The sequence below is a fragment of the Eptesicus fuscus genome, chromosome 1 (genome assembly GCF_027574615.1).
Source record: "Eptesicus fuscus isolate TK198812 chromosome 1, DD_ASM_mEF_20220401, whole genome shotgun sequence".
Taxonomy (NCBI): Eukaryota; Metazoa; Chordata; class Mammalia; order Chiroptera; family Vespertilionidae; genus Eptesicus; species Eptesicus fuscus.
In genome coordinates, this window is record NC_072473.1 from 122,483,356 (window position 1) to 122,505,479 (window position 22,124).

General features: G+C 40.5%; 1 protein-coding gene across 1 annotated transcript in view; it reads left to right on the plus strand.

The window, feature by feature from the left end:
- CUL4B (cullin 4B) overlaps nt 1-22,124 on the plus strand; it is a 78,692-nt gene continuing 56,568 nt past the window's right edge. Inside the window, exons 1-2 of the mRNA XM_054709830.1 lie at nt 1-28; nt 753-830. Of these exons, the coding sequence (XP_054565805.1) occupies nt 770-830 (61 nt within the window). The 5' untranslated portion in view covers nt 1-28; nt 753-769. The remainder of the gene's footprint in view (nt 29-752; nt 831-22,124) is intronic.

A 22,124-nucleotide genomic window follows, 5' to 3' on the forward strand; every position in this document is an offset into this window, starting at 1 on the left:
AACAAATCCTATTGATTCTCCTGGGACGGTGAGTTAACCCCCCCATTGGAGATGGTAAAATTCAGGGAGGGTATTCGTTAGGAACTTTTTATCTGCTTTTGACCAAGAGTCTAAGTGATGTCACATCTTTGGGCAATTTTAAATTATTCTTTATGTTACACTTCCTTTCATTATACCCAAAAATGTAGAAAAAGCATATTAGAAGTAACAGCCTTTATTCACCTGTGATATGGAGAATTTAGAGAAAAACATGTTAGAGCCATAGTTATCTGACCACAAGAGGACCCTCAACAGCCACAGCACTATAGCCTGTTGAAAAGACCAAAATAAAAGATAATGAGAGTCTTGATTCAGATCACAAGTAAGATTATACTTTGGAAAACCCTCCAAATTAGCTGGAGGACACTTTGAAGGGAGACTATTTCTTAGCATTCAAGCCAGCAGGGACCTAAGCCATCATAATATTTAAAAGGACATGTTATACTTCCAGTTTAAGATGTTAGTCTGAACAAATGTGCTTTTCTCCCCAAATTAGCTTTAAATGAAAGAAGAAAAAATATAAAAATAGAGCCATAACCATAAGGGATAACAGGGAAGGGTGTGATTAACAGGCCAAAATTGTCGTGATTTTCTTGAATATATGAAACAAATAGGATAAAATTGATTGAGAAACTACAGTCAATGAATCCATGACACCATAATGATATGGGAGAGGGCTACTGTAAAAGTGAATTCTCTGTTTTCTAACATAGAGTCCCAAAGATAGACAATGTCACAGTCACCTGGATCAGGGGATGAGAATGATGATGAGGCCATCTCAGAAGATAATGGTGAGTCAATGAACTAATAAAACTTAGAGTTAAGTCCAAATAATTTTTAAGAATATGTCTAGGAAGCTTGAGTTAATTATTAAGAAGTTATTCCTAAGAAGATGAAGCATAATGAAACCATCAATAGAAAATTAATAGCAAGGTAGAAATAAATTTCCCGAGATTGTTATTAGGTGATGATGGTCAAGAGGGCATTTCTGCTTTTGCTTTCCTGTGGTTGTTGTGTAGTGAGAATGAATTTGTGTAATATTTTGGCCAAAAAAAAAACACCTTTAAAGTTTGATAGTATTAAGTGTTGCTAATGGTGGGGGCAATCAGCAGTCATTCTGAAAGTGGGAGTGTATGCACAACATTTCTGAAGAGTAACATGGCAATCTATCAAAAGTTTAAATATACCTTCCCCTTGATACAATACTACTTCTCCAAATAAATCCTCAAAGCTACTTGTACACATTCACAAATATCTGTTACAGGATATTCACTGCTACATGATTGTCGTAGCAAAAAATAAAATAAAATAAAATAAAAATAACCAAATATACAAAAACTAGAGGCCCGGTGCATGAAATTCATGCATGGGTAGGGTCCCTAGGCCTGCCTAGCGATCAGGGCCAATTGGGGCCTCCCTTCCCCGGCTGCTGGACAGAGCCTTCCTTCATTCCGCACCACCCCCTAGTGGTCAGCACACGTCATAGCAAGCGATCAAACTTCTAGTCTCCTGGTCGAACTCCCGAGGGGACACTTTGCATATTAGCCTTTTATATATATAGATATGGGAGTGGTTTAAAAATCTAGTATATGTTTACTACAAAATAGTATGCATCCCTTAAACAGAATGATATAGATCTCTATGCACTGTCATAGAAAGATCTCTCCAAAGTATATTAAGGGTTTTTTTCAAAGTACTTTCATTAAGTTTAAAAAGAAAATTATAATCCAAGAGTAAGTAGAAGGAATGAAATAATAAAGATCAGAGTGGAAACAATGACATAGGAACTAAAAATAATAATAACAATACAAAAGATCAATGAAACCAAGAGCTGGTTCTTTGAAAAGATAAACAAGATTGATAAATCTTTAGCCAGACTCATCAAGAAAAAAAGACAGAGGACCCAAATAAATAAATCAGAAATGAAAGAGGAAAAGTAACAACTGACATCACAGAAATACAAAGGATTGTAAAAGAATATTATTAAAAAGTATAGGCCAACAAATTGGACAACCTGGGCAAAATGGACAAATTCTTAGAAACATACAATCTTCTAAAACTCAATTAGGAAGAATAAGAAAACTGAATAGACTGATAACTAATTAAATTGAAGCAGTAGTCTAAAAAAACAACAACAACAACTCCCAGCAAACAAAAGTCCTAGACCGGGTAGCTTCGCAGACGAGTTTTACCAAACATTCAAAGAACTACCACCTACCCTCCTCAAACTATCCAAAAAAATTCAAGAAGAAGGAAGACTTTCAAGTTCTTTTTATGAGGCCAGCATTTTATTTTAGCATTTCAAAACTAAATAAACTACAACAAAAGAAAATTATAGGCCAATATCCCTGATGAACATAGGTACTAAAATACTCAACAAAATATTAGCAAATCTGATGCAGCAATACATTAAAAAGATCATGCACCATGACCAAATGGGATTTATTCTAGGGATGCAAGGCTGGTACACTATTCACAAATCAAAATATGTGATACATCACATAAACAAAATGAAGAATAAAAATCACATGATCATATCAATAGACACAGAAAAAGAATTCAACAAAATCCAGAACCCATTTGTGATAAAAACTCTCAGCAAAGTGAGAATAGGAATCAGACCTCTACATAATAAAGGGCATATATGACAAACCTACAGCCAACATCATACTCAGTGGGCAAAAACTAAAATTGTTTCCCTTAAGATCAGGAACATGACAGGGATGCCCACTTTCACCACTCTTATTCAACATGGCACTGGAAGTCCTAGCCACAGCAATCAGACAAGAAGAAGAAATAAAAGGCATCCAATTGGAAAGGAGGAAGTAAAACTGTCATCATTTACAGATGACATGATATTGTACATAGAAAACCCTAAAGACTCCACCAAAAATGGTCTAATAAACTAATTTGGCAAAGTAGCAGGATACAAAATTAATATTCAGAAATTGATAGCATTTCTATGCACCAATAATGAACTATCAGAAAAAGAAATTAAGAAAACAACCTACTTACCATTGCAACAAAAAATAAGATACCTAAGAATAAACCTAATCAAGGAGGTAAAAGACCTATATTCTGAAAACTATAGGACATTGGAAAAATTAATAGAGGAAGATACAAACAAGTGGAAGAACATACTGTATTCCTGGATATGAAGAATTAACATCATTAAAATGTCCATAACACCAAAAGCAAATTATAGAATCAATGTAATCCCTATTAAAATACTGACAGCATATTTCATAGATCTAGAACAAATATTCCAAAACTTTATATGGAACCAAAAAAGACCCTGAATAGCCTTAGAAATATTGAGAAAGAAGAACAAAGTTGGAGGGATCATAATACCAGATATTAAACTACACTACAAAGCCATTGTAATCAAAACAGCTTGGTACTGGCACAAAAATAGGCATATACATCAATAGAACAGAACAGAGAGCCCAGGATGTCAACCCACACCATTACGGCCAATTAATATTTGACAAAGAAGGCAAGAACATACAATGGAGTTAAGACATACAATGGAGTTAAGTCTCTGCGATAAATTGTCTTGGGAAAATTGAACAGGAGTGTGCAAAAAAAAATGGAACTAGAATACCAAAATACACCATACACAAGAATAAACTCAAAATGGATAAAAGACTTAAAAGTAAGTCATGAAACCATAAAAATCCTAAAATAAAATAGGCAGTAAAATCTCAGACATCTCACATAGCAATATATTTTTTTATTTATGTATTTATTTATTTATTTAATTCTCACCTAAGGATATTTTTTCCATTGCTCTTCACAGAGAATGAAAGGGAGGGAAGAAGGGGATGAGAGAGAGAGAGATAAATATTGACGTGAGAAAGACACATCGACTGGGTGTCTCTCGCACGTGCCACCACCGGAGGTGGGGAGCAAACCCAAAATCCAGGTACGTGCGCTTGACCAGGAATCAAACCTGAGACCCTTCAGTGAGGATGTAGAGAAAAAGGAGCCCTAGTACACTGTTGGTGGGAATGCAAACGGGGCAACCGCTATGGAAAACAGTATGCAGTTTCCTCAAAAAAATTAAAAATGGAACTGCCTTATGACCTACCAATCCCACTTCTGGGAATATATATATATATATATATATATATATATATATATATAAAAAAGCCTAAGCAACTGAACGACTGAATGTCCAGTCGCTATGATGCACACTGACCACCAGGGAGCAGATGCTCAACACAGGAGCTGCCCCTGGTGGTCAGTGCACTCCCACAGCCAACCTCCTGTGGCCGGCCAAATCCCACGGCCTCTCCCCCTGGCCGGCCAACCTCCTGTGGCCCCCCTCAGCCCTGATCACGGCCAGGCCAAGGGACCCACCCATGCACGAATTTGTGCATGGGGCCTCTAGTATATTATAAGAATCCTGAAACACCAATCAGAAAGAATATGTGCACCCCAATGTTCATAGCAGCACTATTTACAATAGCTAAGATCTGGAAACAGTCCAAGTGCCCATCAGTAGATGAGTGGATAAAAAAGCTGTGGTACATTTACACAAAGGAATACTATGCAGCTGTAAAAAAGAAGGATCTCTTATACTTTGAGATGTGAAGGGACCTGGAGAGTATTATGGCTAAGCGAAATAAGCCAGTCAGAGAAAGACAAGTATCATGATCTTACTTATATGTGGAATCTAATGAACAAAATAAACTGCCAAACAAAATATGCCTAGAGGCATGGAAGTGTGGCACAGACTGACAGATCTCAGAGGGACGTGAGTGGGGAGGGGATGGGCAGAGAATAGCCAAATAACTTATTTGCATACTAGTGGCCTGGTGCACAAAATTTGTGCACATTAAAAGGGAATTAATTAAAGGAAATAGTTTAATATTGCTATTTGCCCTTTCTCTATAAGTGTCAGAGATGAAAGAAAATTAGTAAAATGTATATAAAAATCTCCCTCCCCTCAGGACCCAGAGTCAAGTCCCCGCCCACAACCCGCACACACTTCGAAAATGCAGGAGACCCAGACCTGGCCGGCCCCATCCCCATTGGGTGAGACCCAGCCCCAGCCAGCCCTACCCTTGTCAAGCCCCTATGGGCAGGGGGCACAGCCTCAGGTCCCTTGGACCAGTGCCAGGTGGGGGGCGCAGTCTCAGGTCCCCCATCAAGCCCTGCTGGGCTGGGGGTACAGCCTCAGGTCCCCTGTCAAGTCCCGCTGGGCAGGGGGTGCAGCCTCAGGTCCCTCAGCGCAGCCTCAGGTCCCCCAACCTGGTGTTGGGGCGAGGGGTTTGGCCTTAGGTCCCCCATCAAGCCCTGCTGGGCAGGGGATGCAGCCTCAGGTCCCCTGGCCTGGTGCAGGGGGCGTGGCCTGAGTTCCCCTGTCAAGCCCCGCTGGGGTGGGGGGGCATGGCTTGAGGTCCCCATTAAGCCCTGCCGGGCTGGAGGTGCATCCTGAGGTCCCCTGCCCTGGCCAGGCGCCATGTAGCCTCACGTCCCTGCTGTGTGGTCGTTATGTTACGGCATCCTGAACAATTTGCATATTCCTCTATTATTAGTATAGATATACATAATCCATGGACACAGACAATAGGGTGGTGAAGACTTGGGATAGGGCAGGAATGGGGTGGAGGGAGGCAATGGAGGACATTTGTAATACCCTCAACAATGAAGATAAATAAAATTTTAAAATAACTGTGTAACACTAAAAAAATACTATGCAGCTTTAAAAAAGAAGGGGCTCTTACCCTTTGCAACACCATGGATAGACCTGGAGCTTATTATGCTAAGGGAAATAAGCCAGTCAGAGAAAAACAAGTATCACATGATCTCACTTATATGTGGAATCTAATGAATAAAATAAACTGCCGCCCAGCTGTTTTGGCTCAGTAGATAGTGTCGGCCTGTGGACTGAAGGGTCCCGGGTTCGATTCCGGTCAAGGGCACATGCCTGGGTTATGGGCTAGATCCACAGTAGGAAGCATGCAGGAGGCAGCCAATCAAAGATTCTCTGTCATCATTGATATTTCTCTCTCTCTCTCCCTCTTCCTTCATCTCTGAAATCAATAAAAATATATTTAAAAAATAAAATAAATAAACTGCCCAACAAAATATGTCCAGAGACATGGATGCGTGAAACAGAGTAACAGATCTCAGAGGGGAGGGGGTGGGGGGGATGGGAAGAGGTTAACTAAAGAACATATATGCATAGATAGCCCTTGGACAAAGACAAACTTATATAATAAAAGGCTAATATGCAAATCGACCGAACAGCAGAAAGACCGGTCGCTATGATATGCACTGACCACCAAGGGACAAATGCTCAATGCAGGAGCTGCCCCCTGGTAGTCAGTGCGCTTCCAAAGGGGAGCACCACTCAGCCAGAAGCTGGGCTCACAGCTGTCGAGCACAGTGGCAGTGGTGGAAGCCTCTCCCACTTTCATGGCAGCGCTAAGGATTTCCAACTGCCGGCTTAGGCCTGCTCCCCACGGGCTCCCAGGCTACGAGAGGGTGCAGGACAAGATGAGGAACCCCCCGAGTGCATGAATTTCATGCACCGGGCCTCTAGTAGTGTGATAAAGGCCTGGGAAGGGTTGGGTAGAGGGGGTTATAGAGATGGGAAATGGGGGAAATCTGAAATACTCTCAACCATAAAAAAAGGCCCTGAAGTAGAAAACAAAAAGCAAATTGTGGAGCTATATGTACAGTAATGATACCATTTAAAAACACCAAAGTTGCCCGACTGGTGTAGCTTAGTGGTTGAGCGTTGACCTATCAACCAGGAGGTCATGGTTTGATTTCTAGTCAGGGCACATTCCCAGGTTGCAGGCTCAATAGAGGGCATAGAGGAGGCAGCCAATCAATGATTCTCTCTCATCATTGATGTTTCTATCTCTCTCTCCCTCTCCCTTCCTCTCTGAAATCAATAAAAATATTTTTTTAAAAATACCAAAGCTTCCTATTAGTATACTAGAGGCCCAGTGCACAAAATTCGTGCATTGAGGGGGGTCCCTCAGCCCGGCCTGCGCCCTCTCGCAGTCCGGAACCCACTGGGGGATGTCCACCTGCTGGCTTAGGCCCGCTCCCCTCAGTCGGACATCCCTCTCACAGTCCAGGACCCCTTGCTCCTTACCGCCCACCTGCTCACTGGTCCTTACTGCTCAGCTCGCTGCTCCTTAGCGCTGCCACAAAGGCGGGAGAGGCTCCGGCCACCACCTCTGTGCTCGGCAGCTGTGAGCCCGGCTTCTGGCTGAGCGGCACTCCCCCTGTAGGAGTGCACTTACCACCAGGGGGCAGCTCCTGCATTGAGCATCTGGACCCTGGTGGTCAGTGCACATCATAGCGACCGGTCATTCTGGTCATTCCGCCGTAACAGTCGCTTAGGCTTTTATTTTATAGACTAGAGGCCCAGTCCATGAAATTCATGCATGGGGGCAGCGGTTCTCTCAGTCTGGCCTGGCCCCTCTCCAATCTGGGATCCCTCTTGCAATCCAGAACCACTGGCTCCTAAGCACTCACCTGCCTGCCAACCTATTGCCCCTAACTGTTCTCCTGCCTGCCTGATGGCCCTAACTGCCTATCTGCTCTCCCCTCCTGGCCTAAACCCCCTAACTGCCCATCTGCTCTCTCTTCCTCTCTGCACCTTCAGACCCTGGCGCAGGAGGGCTGAGAGCTCTCTGCCAAGGCCCCGCCCCCGTCCTGACACCCCCCCCTCTGGGCGGGGCAGTGTGGTGAGCCTGCGCAGGACTCCACCGGGTAGTCCACCCCCCAGCAGCAGCCTCATGTCCTGGTGGCACAAGTCCCCGCCCCCGTCCCTGCCCACCAGCTCCTATGCGCATACAGCCTGTTGAACGGTCGTGACTGGGACACCGTTAGGACCAATTAGCGTATTACCTCTTTATATATATAGATATACAAATATATATGTACATAAATACTGTGGAAGACAATGCACCAAACTTAACAGTGAAGGAACACTTCCACGTTTTATCCTATAATCTTCAATATGGTTTGGTTTTTTTTTACAAGAATGTATATGTGTATCATTTGTATAAGTAAACAAAACTGAAAGATAACCATCAATAAACTGTAAATAGTGTGTAAAACTTGCATTAATAGTTGAAAAAAGGAAAAAAAGAAATTCAGTCAGTCCAGCAAAAGTAAGAAAAGAGTAAGAAGAAACCACAATCAAGTTTGATGATTAGAATTTTTTAAAAAGTGACAGGGGGCCCTACCTGGTGTGGCTCAGTTGGTTGAGCATTGTCCCATGCACCGAAAGGTCACTGTTTCGATTCCAGGTTAGGGAACATATCCAGGTTGCAGATTCAATCCCTGGTCTGGGTGTGTGCAAGAAGTAACTGATGGATGTTTCTCTTTCACATCGATGTTTCTTTCTCTCGCTCTCTCTCTTCCTCTCTCTCTAAAAAAAAATCAATAAAAACATATTTAAATTTTTTTTAATCTTTATTGTTGAGATTATTACAGATGTCTCTCTTTTTCCCCCCATAGCTTCCCTCCACCTGGTTCCCACACCACTCCAGGCCCTTGCCACCCTATTGTCTGTGTCCATAGGTTCTGCATACATGCATATAAGATCTTTTGCTCAGTGGTTAGAGCATCGGCCCTCAGACTGAAAGGTCACAGGTTTGATTCCCAGTCCTACCCAAAGAATGTGTCTCTCTCACATATATGTTTCTCTCTCACACAGCATGATAAAACATGCGTTTGCTTAAATGGGTCATGGTTTTTCTCATACCTCCATGTCTTTGTACACACTATTCCCTTTTTCAAGTAACCCAAAGGTCTCCAGATCTCATATCTTGATACTATAAACTAAGTTCAGATTTGTATAATTAGTATACAAATTACAACTCTAAGCCCCTATCTTGTTGACCAAGGAAAGTCTATTCTTCTACCAGGTTGGACAGTGCTTCCTCTAGCCCCCAAGTAATTTCAGAGAACCCACAAAAAATTCTTAAATGCGCTGAAAATCAGTCTTAGTTGTCATTTGCCATCCCTGACAGCTATTCTTTTCCCAAACTGCTATGCTCCAGAGTTTAACTTTGACTTTTAAAAACTTTTAATTATATAATTTTAATACTTACAAAGGAATATTTGTGACATGTGATTTATAATAATAAAACAAACCTCCATGAACCCATCGTCAGCTTAAGAACTAGAACACTACCAATGCTTTTGAATCCACCTAAATTCTCCCTCCTTGCTTCCTTCAGAGCAATCAATCCCCTACCCTGGATTTTGTGTTTATTATTTCCCTTATAAATTTTAATAGCTTTACCATGTATATCCATAAGTTTTCCTTACTTTTGAGCTTTACAATAAAGTTATCAAATCGTATGTATTCTGCCCTGACTGGTTTGGCTCAGTGGATAGAGCTTCAGCCTGCGGACTGAAGGATCCCAGGTTCGATTCTAGTCAAGGGCACATGCCCGGGTTGTGGAATCGATCCTTGATGTGGGGCATGCAGGAAGCAGCCTAACAATGATTCTCTTGCATCATTGATGTTTCTATCTCTCTTTCCCTCTCTGAAATAAAAAAATATATATTTTTAAAGAATCATATGTATTCTTCTATGATTTGCTTTTTCCATGTTACATTATTTCTGTGATTTATGCATGTAGTTGGAATTCATTTTTCAATGCTGTATAATATTTTATTGTGTGAATATACCACAATTTATTTAGCCATTCTATCAAGTAATATTCTTTTCCCACTCTTTGGAGTTTGTAGTATGTTCATTCATACTAGGAACAGAAATCCTTAGCATGTTTGGCAAGGGTCAGCATTTATTTATTTTTTTCTATAAAAGACTAGATAGGAAATATTTTTGGCTCTTCAGGCCTTAAGGTCTATGACAACGACTGAACTCTGTTGTTTTAACACAAAAGCAGCCATAGAAAATATGTAGATAAATGAGGATGGCAGTGTTCCAATAAAAATTATTTAGAAAAACAGGCAACTGGCTGTATTTGGTCCACTGGCCATCATTCCCAAACCCTGATCTCGTTCATATGAATCGCTATAGCGTTGTCCAGTCTTGGTCATACGTTATTTCTATATCTCACTTCTTTCTCATTATCTTATTTCCCATGCCTCATCAGCACCCCCCAACCCTGCCATTGTGATTCTGAGCTCCTATATCTAAGGATAAGCCCAACCTGTAAGTCCAATTCCTGAACTAGTATGGCGCAAAGCAAAAATTATTACCAGTAGCCCAGCTGGTGTGGCTCAGTGGTTGAGTGTTGACCTATGAACCAAGAGGTCTCCCTTAGATTCCTGGTCAGGGCACATGCCCAGGTTGCAGGCTCGATTCTAGCAGTGGGCACGCAGGAGGCAGCTGATCAATGTTTCTCTCTCATGGATGTTTCCATCTCTAAAAAAATCAATTAAAATATATTTTTTAAAAGAATTATTACCAGTAGCCACAGCTCAAACAGTATGTAGGATATAGGAGTAAGGCCTGGTGCTAAGAGGCCTAGGGATTACTTTAAGGCAGTGATTTTCAACTGGTGTGCCAAAAGACTTTTTTTTTGATATATATATTTTTTTAATATTAATACTTTTATTTATTTATTTATTTATTTATTTATTATTGATTGATTGATTTTTTACAGAGAGGAAGAGAAAGGGATAGAGAGTTAGAAACTTTGATCAGCTACCTCCTGCACACTCCCTACTGGGGATGTGCCTGCAACCAAGGTACATGCCCTTGACCGGAATCGAACCTGGGACCCTTGAGTCCGCACGCCGACGCTCTATCCACTGAGCCAAACCGGTTTCGGCCCAAAAGACTTTTTAAACCATGCAATACCCGACTATTTAGTCAGGGGCACTGACCTCTTTTCCTTAGATTGTTAAATTTTAAAAAATGATAACAGCCAAACACAATAGCCAACTGGTGTAAATGCCATGACTTGAGTCATAAATATGTAGGTCATATAATAGAGTTGCATCTTTTTTGTTGTTATTAATCCTCACCCGAGGATATCTTTCCATTGATTTTTTTAGGGAAAGTGAGAGAGGGAAAGTGTAGGGAGCAGTTATAGGGTTAAGCCTCGGACTGACCTGCTGGCAAAGTCGCAAACAAGTCCCAGCTTAGAGGGCACAGCCCTCTTAGCATAATTAAGCTTGACCTTATGATGCTCCCTAGATCCTTCCTGGGTAGCTAATGGGCTGTAGGAGGTGCAGCAAGTGCTGCCAAAACAAGTGAAACTCACAAGAACATTGTAACTATGGTGACCACTACCTTGTTTACCTCTAACTAAAAAATAAAGGCTCAGTTTGCCCTCTGGATCTGTTTTGTGGTCTCAGCCAGGCACAGAAGATCCACCTAGACCCATCTTATTCTCTTTGTCTTTTCTTCATCCTTTTCCGGCCCTCCCTCAGGCTTGCCGAACCCTTGGCTGTGCTGGCGTGGCACAGGAAAGACAAACAGAAATATCCATGTGAGAGAAACATATCAATTGGTTGCCTCCTGCACAAGCCCTGGCCAGGACCCAAGTCAGGGAAGAGCCTGCTCCTGACCGGAATCGAATCCAGGACCCTTTGGTCCACAGGCCAACACTCTGTCCACTGAGCCAAACCAGCTAGGGCTAGAGTTGCATCTTATTGGTCATGTGCAAAATTAGGGCATCTGACAAGTCAATTCTTCTTTTTTCTCCATTGACTTTTAGAGAGAGTGAAAGGGTGGGAGAGGTGGAAAGAGAGAAATATTAATGTGAGAGAGACATATTGATTGGTTGCCTCCCAAACCAGGGCCAAGGACCAAACCTACAACCCACATAGGTGCCCTTGACTGGGAATAGAACCCCGGACCCTCCAGTACGTGGGCCACACCAGCCAGGGCTGACTGGTTAATTATTGGTACCAGAAATCCTCATATACAGGTACTAGTAGCCCTGCGCATGAATCCATGCACCAGTAGCTCTCTGGGGGGCCTGGCCGCTCCATGCCTGCTGCCCAGAGGCTCTCTGAGGCCCAGAGGCCCTCCGCAGCTGGGGTGGGACGCTTGCCTTGTTACCATGGAAACAAGGCAAGCGTCCCGCACCGACCACTCTGTGCATGCATGCGCTGCCCACATGCCCTCCGTAGCAGCTGCCCAGAGGCCCTCCGCGGCCAGGGCAGAACGCTTGCCTTGTCGCCGCAGCGACAAAGCAAGCATTCCGCCAGGCCTCTCATGCTGCCCGCTCTCAGTGGCTGGCCCCCCAGGACTGGGGGACTCTGGCGGGGCTGAGGAGACTGGGTGCCGCCATCTTGTGGCTATGGGCACTGCCATCTTTGTGATGGAGTGATGGTTAATTTGCATATTACCCTTTTATCAGATAGGATAAGCACCTACAAATGCATTTCACAGATACCAATGGAGTATTTCACAGAACTAGAATAAATGCTTCAAAAATTTGTATGGAACCTTCTGGCCATTGTGGCTTGGTGGCTGACAAGGAGGTCACAGTTCAATTCCAATCAGGGCACAAGCCCTGTAGGGGGTGTGCAGGAGGCAGCTGATCAATGATTCTCTCTCATCATTGATGTTTCTATCTCTCTCTCCCTCTCCCTTCCTCTCTGAAATCAATAAAATCAATAAAAATATACTAGTATTATTAAAAATTTGCATGGAACCACAATAGCAATGGCAATCTTGAGAAAGAAGAACAAAGTTGGAGGAATCACCCTACCTGATATCAAACTATACTACAAGGCCATAGTCATCAAAACAGCATGGTATTGGCATAAAACAGACATAATAGATCTACAGAACAGAATAAAGACCCCAGAAATAAATCCATGCCTTTATAGTCAATTAATACTTGACAAAGGAGGCAAAAACATACAAGGGACTAAATATAGTTTTTTCAATAAATGTTGTTGGGAAAATAGGACAGATATGTGCAAAAAAATGAAACTAGACCATCTTCTTACACCTCTCACAAGAATAAACTTGAAATGGATTAACGACTTAAATGCTGGACTGGAAGCCATAAAAATCTTAGATGAAAACACAGGCAGTAAAATCTCAGGCATTTCTCACAGAAGTATTTTTTCTGATATATCTCCTCAGGCAAGGGAAACAAAAGAAAAATAAACAGAACTACATCAAACTAAAGAGTTTTTGCACAGCAAAGGAAACCATCAACAGAATGAAAAGACAAACCACTGAATGGGAGAACATATTCTCCAATGATACATCTGATAAGGGGTTAATATCCAAAATTTGTAAAGAACTTATAAAACTCAACACCAAAAAAAAAAAAAAAAAATTGGCAAAGGACCTGAATAGACACTTCTCCAAAGAGGACATACAAATGACCAATAGACATATGAAAGGATGCTCAATGTCACTAATCATCAGAGATTGCAAATTAAAACCACAATGAGCCTGGCTGGTGTGGTTGAGCATCAACTCAGGAACCAAGAGGTTGCTGGTTCAATTCCTGGTCAGGGCACATGCCAGGATTGCAGGCTAGATCCCCGCTAGGGGGCATGCAGGAGGCAGCTGATCAATGATGTTCCTTTCTTATCATTGATGTTTCTATCTCTCTATCCCTCTCCCTTCCTCTCTCTCAATACAAATATATTAAGGCAAACAAAAAAACCATAGCATCCGCACACAGTCTTCAAGAAAAATAAATAAAATAAAATCACAATGACATACTACTTCACACCTGTCAGAATGGCTATCATCAATAAATCAACAAATAACAAGTGTTGGTAAGAGTGTGGAGAAAAGGGAACCTTGGTGCACTGTTGGTGGGAATGTAGCCATTGTGGAAAGCAGTATGAAGTTACCTCAAAATTTTAAAAATGGAACTGCCTTATGACCCAGCAATTCCTCTTCTGGGAATTTATCCAAAGAAGCCCAAAACACGAATTCAAAAGAATATATGTACCCCTACGTATTTACAATAACCAAGATCTGGAAACAGCCCAAGTGTTCATCAGTAGATAAATGGATAAAAAAGCTATGGTACCTTTATACAATAGAATTCTATACTACTCTGCCATAAAAAGGAAGAAAATTTTACACTTTGCGACAGCATGAATGGACCTGGAGAATATTATGCTAAGTGAAATAAGCCAGTCAGAGAAAGTCAAGTACCATATGATTTCACTCATATGTGGAATTTAATGAGCACACTGAACTACCAAGCAAAACAGAGACAGATTCATGATAGAGAGCAGGCAGACAACTGGGGGTGGGGGTGGGGTGGGAAGATTGAGCAAAAAAAAAAAAATGAGAGAACTCAGGGACACGGACATTAGTGTGTGATGGTGGGGGTGGAAGGGAGTAGGTGGAGGTGGAAGAGGGCATAGAGGGGATAAAAGATGATAGGAAAAAATAAAAAATAAAAATCACTTTGGAGCAAAAAGGGTAGGTAATTACTATTATTATTTTTTGCAAATCATCAAAATCATACCTATTTTTTGTCAGATCGGCAAAAAATACATTTTTTGGTGTGCTGCAGAATTTTAGTAATTAGTTTATGTGTGCCATGAGATGAAAAAGATTGAAAAGTACTGCTTTATAGATCTGGCTGTTGTAGCTCAGTTGGTTGAGTGCAATCCCATGCACCAAAAGGTTGTGAGTTCCACCCCAGGTTGGGGTGCCTGCAACCTATCCATGTTTTTCTCTCTCTCCCTCTTCCTCTCCATTCCCCTCTCTCTCTAAAATAATTAAAAAAACATTTTTTAAAAGAAAAGAAAATCACTTACATTACAGGATTTGAGACTGGGATGCTGCCTTTATTTTCCTCCTTAGCACTCCAAAGTTTCTGGTTAAGAATGAAAGCCAGCATTATAAGAAATGCTAAAGGGATTGATATAAGGGATTGCTGAGAAGAAACAGAGAGAGAAACCTAGCCATACAGAATTAAAATGGCTATAAATAAGTACCTCAATAATAATCCTAAACGTAAATGGATTAAATGCTCTAATCAAAAGGTGTAGGATAGCTGAATGGATACAAAAACATGACCCAACTATATGCTGCCTTCAAGATACCCACTGAAAAGCAAAATACACAAGCAGGATGAAAATGAAGGGATGGAAAAAAATTTTCATGCAAATGTAAAAGAAAAAAAAAGCTGGAGTACCAATACTCATATCCGACAAAATAGACTTAAGCATCATGCTAAGCGAAATAACCCAGTCAGAGAAAGATAAATATCATATGATCTCACCCATTTGTGGAATATAATGAACAACATAAACTGATGAACAAAAATAGAGCCAAAGGGGAAAAATATACTAGAATATAACAGAAGTAATCCTGTTACTTGCAGATTTTTAATATTTCCTACAACTTTTGTGATGTCATACTAAGTTGGTACAGTTTTGATATTAATATACATAAATCCTTTTATTCTTGAAATATTAATGTTTGTTGCATGTAATATTATATGTAAGATCATTTTTATTGAATAATTGGTGTTTATTGCATGTAACATCATATTTAAAATAGTTTTTCTTGAGATATTAATGTTTATTGCATGTAACATTATATTTAAGATCATTTTTCTTGAAATATTAAGGTTTATCACATGCAACATTATTATATTTAAAATCGTTTTTCTTGAAATAAAAAAAAGAAACTAAAAAGAAAAAGAATGAAACTATTCCCTGAGAAATAGTCTTCTTGAAATTTCCTGAATATGCCTTATTCATTCTCCCTCACCTTAAGGATTTAAGCATGCTCCCTGTTTTCCTTCTTTGTGCCCCTGCTCCCTCCTACTCCCCTAGCCTGACTAATTCCCACTTACCTTCAGGGATTTATATTGAACTACTCTTTCTGGAAACTCTTCTCCTGACTCCTACCCTTCCTCTACCCCACCCACCATACATTTGTGCAGGTATCTCTCTCTGGGTTCCTAGCAGCTTTTACCTCTGGGTCTTGTTAACTGTCTTCCTCACCCACTAGGCCAATTGAGAACTGTTTGAGGTAAAGGGTTGTCTTTGTATGCTCAGTGACTGGATCATAATGGGTCCTCAGGCAGTGTTTATCCAATGTTTGCCTGGATTTGGCTAGTAGAAGGAGCTGAATTCTACACCCGGTGGAGATCAGCCAATGGCTGAGTGTCCAGCCAGAGAACCCACTGATTTCCTAGAGCCAAATTGCCACTGACCCCATTTTTTGTTGTTAATCCTCACCCAAGGATATTTTTTTCCATTGAGTTTTTTAGAGAGAGTGGATTTTTAGAAATAGTGGAAGGAAGGGAGAGAGGGGGAGAGAGAAGCATCAATGTGAGAGATAGACATCGATTTGCTGCCTCCCACAGGAGCTCCCACAGGGCCAGGATTGAACTTGCAACCTAGGTAAGCGCCCTAGGCCAGGAATTGAACCCGAGACCCTTGGGTGAGGAGGGGATGATACTCTAACCACTGAGCAAAACCGGCCAGGGCACCACTCTTTCCTTGAATGTACACTTCTTGCTGCTGTGTCCTTCCAGCTTAAGTAAGGATGGCCTGGACTGAATCCAAGCTTGGCCTCCTTTTGGACACTGTGATTTGGCTCATCTCAATAAAGGAGTTATTTTATGATTCCTCATTTTATTTCTCCTGGTGAGTGGGGCTCTGAACATCTTTTCCTAACTTGTCTATTACTTGAGACAATTTTTTGGCATGTCTGCTTACTAAATTGTCAAGTATGAGAAGTACTGTATTTGGAATTAGAAAGAAATAGGTTTGGGTTAAGTCTGTGGGCTTTGTGTCATTGACGAGTCCTTTTAACCTCCTTCCCTGAGCCTGTTTCTCATCTGTAAAATGGGGATGGCTTTGACCTATCTCACACTGTGACTATGAGGACAAAATAAGATTGTGTGTGAAAGTGTCTGGAAAGCCTGAAAAATCAATTGCAAATGGAATTTTGTATTAGTTCTGTATCCCCTTATGACATCTAGCACCATGCTTTGCCTGGAGTAGTTAGTTGCTCAATACATTTTTGTGGAATGACCAAATGAATTGGCAAGAGAAATAATGCTATTGGTGGGAATGAAGAACATTTAATAGAATCAGGAAAAACGGATCACTTGGAAATAGAAACATCCATATGGTAAGTAATAGTTCAGAAGTTGGGCATTTATGGATAGTTCCAAACCTACACTCCTAATGTCTGCTCTTTATTTTGCTTATTAAAAATATTTAAATTTTCTAAGATAGTTTGCTAGGTAAAATGAGCTGTCAAATTTGACTAGGTCTTAAATATTTAGTTCACAAAGTTGGATTTGCCCCAGGCAATACTGTGAAGTTAGCAAAAACGTACTCTCTGAAACTTTTCCTCCCTTGACTGTAACTTTACACCCCACCCCCACCCCACCCCCACTGCAATGCCTACTCATAGTTCTGTTTACCACCAGATTCTCCCTGGCTAATTTGCACTTGAAAAAAATGATTCCTAGTGAAGGGTATTTTTTAATCAAAGAAATGAATAAATAATTTAAATTTTAGGCATTAAAGGGAATACAAAGTAGGCTTATCAGCCTCATTCAAATCACAATAGTACTTACTGCACCTTCACTTGTGGTCTCTACTCTGGTTTATGCAGAAACACCCAGATAGCCTCTTTAGAATACTGAAAGTTGAGACCCTACTCACAGAGATTCTAATTTACTTGGACTAGGTTCAGACCTGAACAAAGGTGTTTTTTTAAAGCTCCCCAGGCAATTCTGTTGTGCTGTCACAGTTGGGAACCACGGATTTAAACCTAAATTGGCCCTGCTCTTGAGAAAAAGAAAAGCTGAATGTCATTTGAAGATCAAACCTTTAAGCAGGATGAGGGTGAAGGAACTGCGAGAATCATTGATAAAGTGAACAAAGGGTTAAAAATAGGCTCAGAAATTCCATAATAAGCAAGTGCTTGGCAGCACCAAAGGAAGAAGTTAACCTATGGCAGATTCAGTCTCTCATTCCCAAACCTCCAGGGTAAATGACCTGGCCCTGATGGTCCTTAAATCTGCTTTCCAGATGGCTCCTGGGTATGACCTTAGATAAAATCTCTGAGCTAAGGAACTAATTCCTCAAATGGTTGTTGATGTACCTGAGTCTGTAGTTCTTCAGATGAGACAATTTTACATATAAGATAAATGATTTTTTTACAAATGAGATTTGTGTTGCTTATTTACATTTTACTGAGCACTAAGGGTTCAGCTGTTATAGAAAACAGGAGAAGAACCAAGCAATACTTAGAGAGATGGAGTTACATTTATTATGCGCGGGTCCAGAGGAAAATGTTTCTCAAATTCTGGGCCCTAACATGGAGGAACTTTCCCTATTTATATGTTTTTACCTTCTGTGTCTCCCAAATATGGGGTGTTTTCGGCCCCCTTTGCAAGTTCTTAAAGAGCCCCTATGTGCTGGGGCCTTGAGGCCTCAACCAAAGGCCTGGCCTGGTGCCAGCACTGATAACTTCGTCCCGGGAAGGTATAATGGCCTCTCTGGAATGGGAGTAGTCTTATTTTCCTTATTATTTAAGCAAGCAAGTATTTACAGAAGCCAAATAGCAGGGTTAAAATTTCAAACAGCAGTTTTTATATAAGATGGATGCTTCACAGCATTTGTTATTCATTTGTCTTTTATATAAAGCAATTCCAGGATGGATAAAGGGTTAGTTCACATTGTGTAGCTGGATCATCCTTGCCTAAACTCTGGCCTCCCCAGTCATCCCATAGCAGCGCCTCGCTGTTGATAGCATAACAAAGCCCTTATTATGATATAGTGTTTCTCATCTCATCACTGCTTGGTTGGCCTTTGCCATATTTCCCTGCTTCAAAAGTGGTCCTTCATAAAAGTGAATAGAGAACATGGGCGACCTTTTACCCAGAAGTTTGTTTTTTTTCTGGACAGTTTTAAACAAATACGGCTGCAGAAACATCTTTGGTATTCTGAGCAAGCAGTATCTCTTATTTTTATCAAAAATCTCATGGAGAACAAGGCTTCCAGGAGTGTCTATCCCTTTGACAAGCCCCTGCTCTGAGATATCTGGATAAGAATCAAGCACTCAGGGGAATTCCCTTGATGAAAACAGGGAAACAGGTTGTACTCTGCCTTTTTAGAGAGATGCCTACAGAAGTACAGGAATGGAATTTAGAAAAACTAGCCCTCATCGTATTTCTTCCTTTATGCATATATTTGCCTTTAAAGTACCTACACATTTGTTTGTTTACTTGATTAAAAGAAGGACAATAATAACTACAAATCATTTGGCAGCATTGTAAAGTTTAATTACTGTTTCTAATGTATGAATTGAACTCACAAAATGAAAGATTCTAATATATGGAATATGTGGTAAGTGCCCAATCTGGTTTAGTCTGATAATGGCCATAATTGTATGGTGTCCTACACTGCATGTCTACATTATTGTGGTTTCAGTGATTTCAAACTTGAAAAATGTATTTTTGTGTTGAGCATGTGTTTAACATTGGGTGTATAGAATATACACTTATGTTTTAGCTAGCCTCAGTTAGTTGATTCTTGAAGTAAATGATGTTTTACAAAGCAATGTGGGAGGTTTTTTCTTCCTTTAGATTGGTCCAAGGGGTCAAGAAAACACAAATTTCTGGTCCTCACACATCATATAATATCTAAGTTGGTTTGTGCCATAAAATGTAAATATCACTATTAAAATAACATATGCATATTAAGATGTGCTATTTATCGAGGACTAACCTGGCACAAAGTAAAATGAGGCTATAAAGGGTCAAAAGGAAGATAATTATTAATCACTAAGAAAAACATATTTTTTCCACAAAACTCATTTGAGGCTATTTCACAGAAAACTTAAATAGTAGGTTGGACTATTGGACCATTGAAATTAAACTAGAGCTCAAGAGCCAAGGATCTGTGTTTTCATAACTAACACACAACTCCAGAGAGTGAAGGATTTAGATAACCATGTCAGATTAGGAGCTATTATTACTAGAATGTAGTTGAATATTAACAGGCTTCAGCCTATCCTTTATGTTACTTATAAAAGTTTATCTTTGTGTGGCAAACCAGTTTTCTTTTATCTTTATGCCCACTGCCTTTCAGTTGCACTAATATTTGTCATTTAAAAAATAGCTAGCACTTCCATACATCGTTCCAAGGAATATAATTCATTAATTAGAACAGAACCCACATTTTTGTTTTGCAAAGTTCTTGGCTAAAATGCAAATCCTCCTAGTAGAGGTACTTTTAGGGCATTATCAGCTGACCCATCCATACACCCGTTTTAGGAATATAACTGCATGAATTAGAACAACCTTGTTCATAATCCTGAAAATTAGCCATGGCATTATTTTATTCTCATTCAATGAAATATTCCATTCAATAAGTATTTACTCTGCATATACACATGTTCAGCATCCTGTGAAATGTGAGACTCAATAAAGAAGGTTTAATGTTTTTGGATACCTTCCTTGGTCTTAAGAGTTTACAGTCTCATATTAGGCATTAAGAACCCTATGGTACGTTAAAAACAGACAGGAGTCCGTCTTGCCCCTTTCAGGCCTCTATCTTCCTATTTTTGTGTGGCCCAGGAGTCTAAGTTCTACTAGAGCCTTGCTCTCAGCTGGCTCATCAAACAGCACAAAGCTGATAATGGCCCAATGTGGTACCTTTTCTAGGATGATTTGCATTTTAACCAAGGAATTTTCAAGACAAAAACAAAGTGAAAACAACAGAAACTAATAATCAAAAAGAACAAAGTGAGCCTGTGCAAACAAAGTTAGAAAATTTATTTATTCTTAGGGTCCTCATAGGTCTATCTCAAGTTATAGGATACAATCTGCTTTTTAAAAAATATTTTTTTTCGTTAATCCTCACCCAAGAACATTTTTTTCCATTGATTTTTAGAGACAATGGAAGGGAGGGAGCGAAGAAGGAGAGAAACTCTATGTCAGACTTCTCAATTGGTTGCCTCCTGCTTGCAGCCGACCAGGGATCTAACCTGCAATCCAGGTACACGCCCTTGATCAGGAATCAAACCCGAGACTGAGGGCCGACTTTCTAACTAAGAGCTACACCAGCCAGAGCACAAACTGCTTTTATTCCACCCACAATCCTGTCACTTCCCTGCTTTTAAAAGCCCAGCTTGCTTGCTGGTTTCCATGTTATCTATCCTAGCCTACAGGGTAGACTCCAAATTTTTTTGCTTTTTGTGCCAGGCACTCTTGAGCCTCACCTTCGTTACTTCCAACCAGACACATCCTACTTTCCACTACACTTTTCATATTTCTATAAGTAGGCCAGGCCCTCTCACAACTCCCTCCTTAGCCTGTTTCCCACTGTCCAGAATGCCTTTTACCTTCTTTCTCATCTTTTTGGCAACTCCCACTTTAAGACCCAGCATGAACATCAATTCTTCTGTGAAACTCCATTACAAAATCCCCCCAAATTTCTTGTTTCACCTGTTTCCACAGCACTTTGGACACCTGTTATAGTAGTATATGGAAATTAGTTTTGAAACTCTCTTACCTCACTGGCTTCTCAATGGCAGGACCTGGCATAGCTTCTGGCATATAAAGTCTTTCAATACATGCTTGTTGAATGTTTCTCCAGTTAGAACAATCAACAGGTTGGCAAATTTAGCTTTATTTGACACTGTGTTCTCTCCCCGCAGTGTTCTCAGGTTAAATAAAAACTCCCAGCAGGAGATTTACAAGGTTTACAATTTAACAAAATTTAGAGGTTTGTTCTTATGAGTAATCAAAAATTTGGGTCGTGGAATACAATGATAGAAAATGTTGTTTTAATATTTTTAACCAATATTCTCCTAAATTTTCTCCTTTTAGACAATGTATATGAGCTGAGATTTAGTAAAATTAAATGACTTTGTTTAGTCTGTATACTACTGGGTTAATGACTGATGGGGTCGGGTTGGTCCTGGGAATTGTGGTGTGGTATGTGTTTGGGGAGGGGGTATGTTAGTTACCTTCCTGTTTTTCAGCCTTAGAATGCACCCTTAACTTTGGCTTGCCATCTTATAAAATGCTCCTGGTAGGAAGGAAAAAGGGTTCGCAGCTACATAACTGAGAAAGATATAAAAACTCAGGCCCTATTCAGTATTGGGTTATTGGTGTCCTTGACATAAGAGAAACAATTCACAGCTC